Source organism: Carlito syrichta, unplaced genomic scaffold (assembly GCF_000164805.1).
Source record: "Carlito syrichta isolate Samal-C Ts95f unplaced genomic scaffold, Tarsius_syrichta-2.0.1 Scaffold314849, whole genome shotgun sequence".
NCBI lineage: Eukaryota > Metazoa > Chordata > Mammalia > Primates > Tarsiidae > Carlito > Carlito syrichta.
In genome coordinates this window covers 177,165-183,164 of record NW_007258945.1, presented here as the reverse complement: position 1 = coordinate 183,164, position 6,000 = coordinate 177,165, and the positions used below count along the sequence as shown (strand labels likewise).

Here is a 6,000-nt window from a genome sequence, read left to right as displayed (position 1 = left end):
AAAAAAAAAAAAAAAGGAGAGAATGTACTAGACAAAGCAGTGTATAAGCCTGATCCATAGGAGTGTGTGTCTTTAACTGTTTGATCATTCTCCAAAGTTAAATTAGCTTCATAATTATTGTACATAATGTCATCAAGAAGACTGGGGATGTCCTACCTGCCTATACTTCTTCTTAGATTTTAAATTGTTTGAGTTTTGCCTTTACTTTTTAATGGAGTAAGTGGCTCTCCATAGTTATTTTGCTCTCCTTGTCATGGCAGTATCAGCTTGTCTTCTAGCGGTTTGGTTTATATGCCATTCCTGAGTTCTGCCTAGACAGCATTAATAATAATGGCTGGCTTTACTTTTTATGTTTGTACGGAGTGCCTAGCACTGGATTGTTTCTCACGGTTCAAGTTATTAACACTTGATTTCTGACCTCAAGGCGTTTATACAGTGTAGGAAGATAAACAGGCAGGTCCATCAGTGCTGTACTATGTGACCCGTACTAGGCTTCCCTAGTGCTTTGCAAAGCTCTTCCCATGTAACATTCTCTCGTTTGCTTATGACATAGCTGGGACAGCTGTGCTTCAGTTTATAGATGAGAAAGCAGAGTCAGCTTGAGGCTAAGGGACTTGTCCAAAGTGACATGTCAAGGTATAGAAATAAGGTATGGACTCAGGTCTTTTATCTCCCAAGTCATTGCTCTTCCATTTTCCTCTATAAACATGGTGCTTGGTGTGGCTCTGTTCTAGATATTCTCTTGTTTTTCTAGAATTTTCATTAGGAAGTCAATAGCTGCATAAATACGCATGAATGTATATGCCCTGCTTTCAGGGTTTTGCATTGATTCTGTTATTTAGTTAGTTTCTTAAACAAGCCCCTTTTTGCTGAATTATAGTGTGCTGTTTTTAATTTGTAAAAAGTAATCTGATGTGCTGACTTTGGGGATTAGAAAAAGTAATTTGAAATTGATTCTGTTCCAGTGTTCAGATGCTGTTGACTTCTTTGCTACACTTCCTGTCAGCTCTAGTGATCATAGAAAACAAAGCTTTCAATAAATTAGTGCTGGACTCCGAGGTAGTACTGAATTTAAGCCGAGAAGCCAAACTTTCCTATATATTCTCAGCATTGACTTCCTTCTGTAACTTGATGGAAGTAAGTTATCTTTTCATTGCTTGCTCATCCCTGGAAGGGGAACAGTATCATCCTCTGAGTTAATCTGCAGGGAAGTTATAGAGGTTAATTACATGTGAAGTCATTTAAAAATTTTAATTGAGTCTATCTGAAATCGATCTAAAATTTGATATCGTGGCTGGCGTGTATGGCAGTTGTCCAAGTTTTAGATAATGATTCTTAGCACCGTGGTTTGGTTGCAAGAGAAGAGTTTCAGTCAGAGTTTATGACAGCTTAAGAAATGTCAAAGTTCTTATAGTGTGTGATTTCAATACCATTTTTATCTCCCATTTTAGAGGGAGAATTGGAAGAAGAGTGGCTGAAAGAGGCCGGTTTGTCCAATCTCGTCGGCGAGTCTGCTGGAGATCCCCAAGAAAGCATGGTGTTTTTATCAACATTGACCCGGACCCAGGCAGCAGCCGTTCAGAAACGAGTGGAGACAGTCTCCCAGACCTTGAGGAAGAAAAACAAACAGTACCAGATTCCTGACGTCAGAGACATATTTGCTCAACAGAGAGAGTCAAGAGACAAAGTAGGTTTTCTTTCATGATGTTAAGGCAAAGGAATCATCTCTTAGAATCAACTGGATCAATCCAGTTTAAATGATTAAAAACCTAATGGCTACCTGTTATATGCCAGGCACCAAGACTCTGTGCTGGGAGTGAATAAGAGGGACTTGCTCCTTGTCCTTCTGGAAGTTATAATGATGAGGCAGAAAATTAAGCAAGTTAAAAATCAGTGTGGTAATCCTTGTGTTAGAGGAAGGGGGTGTCCGTGGAGCATTAGAAGTTGCTCATCCCACTAAGGGTGACAGGGATGGTTTTCCAGACGACATGACTGCCAACTGTTACTTAGAGAAAACTAGGAGGTAGGGGATTCTTTCCTTAGCTACTAATGCTTGTAGGAATATTTGATTTTCCCTAGACTCATTTGCAGATTGGTAGAAGTGGAGTGTGAGGGAACTAGTTGCAGCTGAATTACAAAATAGGAACCCTGGACGGAAAACAACTTCCCTTTTGTGTCTGGTACTTAGCACCATGACCAGCACGTTGAAGATTAAGTAAATATTTGCCCAGTTGATCAACTCATTCATCAGACTGTGGGACTGATGGATAAAGAAATGTCAGGGAAGGCATGATACAAGTATGAAAGGCATGATAAAAGTAGGTGCCTGGGTAGCTCATCAGTGCTACTCAGGAAAGCCAGCTGATAGTTTGCTTAATACTCATCCATAAGGAGATTGCACAGAATGGAAATGATCACTCTTTCATCAAGAAAGTCTTGCTACCAAAGCAACAACAACCACAAAACAACAACAAATAAAAAAACAGCTGACCTAAATGGTATTCTTGGGATAGAAGTTGATTTACATTCTGGCCTGAGTGACTCGGGCCTAGAAGATCTGATCAAGTGGTTGGAATGGAAATAAATAAAGGGACTCTTGAACAATGTTTGTAATGATAGTAATAACAGTAACAGTCACTGCCACCATTATGGAGCACTTACTGTGCTAACTACTTTACATGCTTTATCTCATTTAATCCATACAGCTGTCCTGTGAATGAGGTATCATCATTTCCATTCCATGCCCGAGGCTCATAGACTTTAAGTAACTTGCTCAATGCCCCGTAGATAGTAAACTCAAATTTGTCTGACTCTGAGATGCCTGCTTCTAACCACTCTCTATCCTGCTGTATTTGCATTTTATATGTGATGCTGATAGTGAACATGCTAAATATGAGATTTTATTTATACTATAATTAAAGGGTAGCATGAATTTTGGGAGGCTTTATTTTAAAAACGAATGGAAGAGTTTATGTTTAAGGAATATATCTGTCGTGTGGAAGTTTTTGGTTTTTTTTTTCTCTTTTTGTAGACATTTCAATTTCATGCTTCCAAGGAATCTTTTCTAGCTGCAGATTGCTGTTCTATTTGTATGACCCATTGTGGATTGAGTCCACTCGGTTTGACGGGAGTTTTGGGGCCACTGGATTACTCCAGGCACTTGCTTAAGTTAAGCACTTGGTTACCCCCCCAGGGGTTATTGGGGACATCCACTAGCATTGAAGGATTGACCTAGGTTTCCAGCTGTAGAAAAATGAGTGTTATGACACTTTTTTTTCCAATGAAAGAACCCTCACTCAGGGAATTAAAGGGAAGTGAAGGGGGGTGGGGCAGAGAACTGAGCCCGAGTAAAATATGTGTTGTAGGATTTCTGCCAGTCTCCAAGAGGATGTTGCCGCTCAGTGCTAGAAACAACATTTTTCCAGCAAATTTCTGGCAACGTCAAAGCCACTTGGTTTGAGTTCAAGGTAATTGGTGGATTAGATCATTTGATGGAGTCATTAAGAGAGAAACAGCCCAAGTAAATTAGAATAATGTTAGGTTGCTCACACCGCGTGCCTTTAATTGAAACACTGCTACCCATTAGACTTTTGCGTGGTGTGTCCCCATGGCTCAAACAGTCTTGGGCCAGCCATCTTCACTCGCGGTTCTTGTTTTCCAATAAGTGCATATTCAGCCCTTCCTTTTAAATGCTTCCTCATGAAGCCCTTGCTGACACTGGGAAATATCATACAGAAATGAATACCATCTGCCCTGCCATCTTCAATTGCTAAGGAAAACAGTTCCGACCACTTGCTCCAAAATAAGTGTTCTTTTGTGAGATTAGAATCACTTACTGTGTTCCTGTCCCAGAGAGGGCCAGCCTCTGCAGTCTCATGGGTGAAGGGAAGGAGGATGGTACTGCTCTGTCCTGCCGGGTCTCCACCTACCACTTCTACGACCTGGTAGTCACTGCACACTGTGCTGGGTACTGCCTGTCTCTAAGTGGTATACCAATGGCCTGGATGTACTTGCCCCAGTGCTTTTCTAGTCTCTTCTTAGACTGCAGGTGCAGGAGGGTTCCTTCTTGGGTAACAGCTTGAGGTGAGACATACCTGGTGAGACCACAAAGGCCACTTTCTCTCGGTAGAGATGAAATCTAGTAGGGCAATCGTTTTAAAAGCAATTCGTTCCATTCATAACCTCTTTGCACATGAATCCAGACTCCCTTCTTGATCCCTGAATCCTTTCTGAAGCCTTGTCTGGAAGACAGGAAGAGCTGCCTGGTCACACTGGTGAGAGGAGCCAGCCAAGGCTGGCCATGTCCATAAACCCCCGGAAGGGTCACATCTTCAGGCGTTGCTGTCCCGACCCCTTGGAAACAAGAATTCCTTTGAACATTATGGCTAGGTTGGCATTTTAGTTTTAATATATATCATGTTTATTAGTTGCTTTATTTCTTCATTTGAAGAACTTTCATGGCTGACATGTTAGCTTGTAATTTGATTTTATCACAGCGTTATTGAGGTACAATCCACATACAATTCCCCCATTTAAAGTTGCAATTCCATGGTTTTTAGTATCTTCACAGTCATGCAACCATTGCCACAGTCAAGTTTAGCACACTGTCATCATCCCTAAAAGAAAGCCTGTACCCACGAGCAGTCATTCCCAGGTTCCCCTCCCTATTCTTAGGCAACCACTAGTCTCCTTGGTGTCTCTGAAGTTTGTCTACTCTGGGCATTTCCTGTAAGTGGAATCACATAGTATGCGTCTCTTCGTGACCCGTTCCTTTCACTTAAAAACGAATGTTTTTAAGGATTATCCATGTAGTGGTAGAAGTACTTTGTTTTTTTATTTTTACTTGTTGGCTGGATGGAGAATCTCACCATGTTGCCCAGTCTGGTCTTAAACTCCTGTCCTTAAGTGTCCCTCCTCCCTCGGCCTCCCAGAGTGCTGGGATTACAGGCATGAGCCACCAACTTCATTTCTTCTCATAGCCAAATAATACTCCATTGTATGGAGAGGCTCCTTTTGCTTATTCATTCATCAGTTAGTGGATTTTTCTCATTTTTAAAAACATGTTTGGCCTTTCCCCTCGAATAGTGGCATTCCTTTGTGTCGTTGTCTTCTTTTCAATAATGGCATTCTTTTTTCTTTCTTTCTTTGTTTTTTTGAGTTGGAGTCTCACTCGGTCGCCCAGACTGGAGTGCAGCGGCCGCTCCCGGCCACCGCAGCCTCGACCTGCTGGGCTCCGGCGCTCCTTCCGCCTCAGCCTTCCGAGTCGCTGGAACTACAGGCACGTGCCACCACGCCTGGCTGATTTTTCATTTATTGTAGAGTCGAGGTCTTGCCAAGTTGCCCGGGCTGGTCTCGAACCCGTGGGCTCAGGCAATCCTCTCACCTCGACCTCCCAAAGTTCTGGGATTATAGGCATGAGCCATTGCGCCCGGCCAACGGTGGCATTCTTGATGGCAGGGACCCGCGTGACTTTTTTCAAATCCCCATCAGGGTTAATATTGTGTCTTGCAAGTTGTGAATAATCAAATATTTGTTGGATGATTGCTTGTTGGTGATAACTGGAGTGTTTCTTTTTTCCACAGTGATTGTTATAATTCTGAGTGCATTTCTTGTACTCGAAAGATTAGTAACGGGATTATTTACAGTACCTTGTTCTCTGGTTGTAAGTTGGAGATAAGTAAATGGTCTGTTTTTTATGTTTAGGCTCCAGATGGCACTGAGTCGCAGTCAGTCAGAACAAATGAAAACAGATATCAAGGAAGAGATGGTATGTTGAACCTGTTCTCTTTTTTTTTCCTTTTTAATTAGTATAAAAAACAGTTACAACCTTTTAAAACTTTCACCTTCAATTCCAGTAAGAACATTCTATTAAAATGCTAATGTAAGGTCTCAGGTGGATAATTACATGAGACTAAGCAGATAGTTGGCCTTCAGTGTTTTAAAATGTGCATCCCTATCTAATCCAACATCCATATACATATTTTCCCAAATGCTTATCAT

General features: G+C 41.6%; 1 protein-coding gene across 2 annotated transcripts in view; it reads left to right on the top strand.

Annotated features, from left to right (window-relative positions):
• ARHGAP18 (Rho GTPase activating protein 18) overlaps nt 1–6,000 on the top strand; it is a 156,191-nt gene that overhangs the window by 89,520 nt on the left and 60,671 nt on the right. For both annotated transcript variants that reach the window (XM_008072098.2, XM_021705956.1), the window contains exons 3-4: nt 1,452–1,687; nt 5,704–5,767. In XM_008072098.2, the coding sequence (XP_008070289.1) occupies nt 1,452–1,687; nt 5,704–5,767 (300 nt within the window). The remainder of the gene's footprint in view (nt 1–1,451; nt 1,688–5,703; nt 5,768–6,000) is intronic.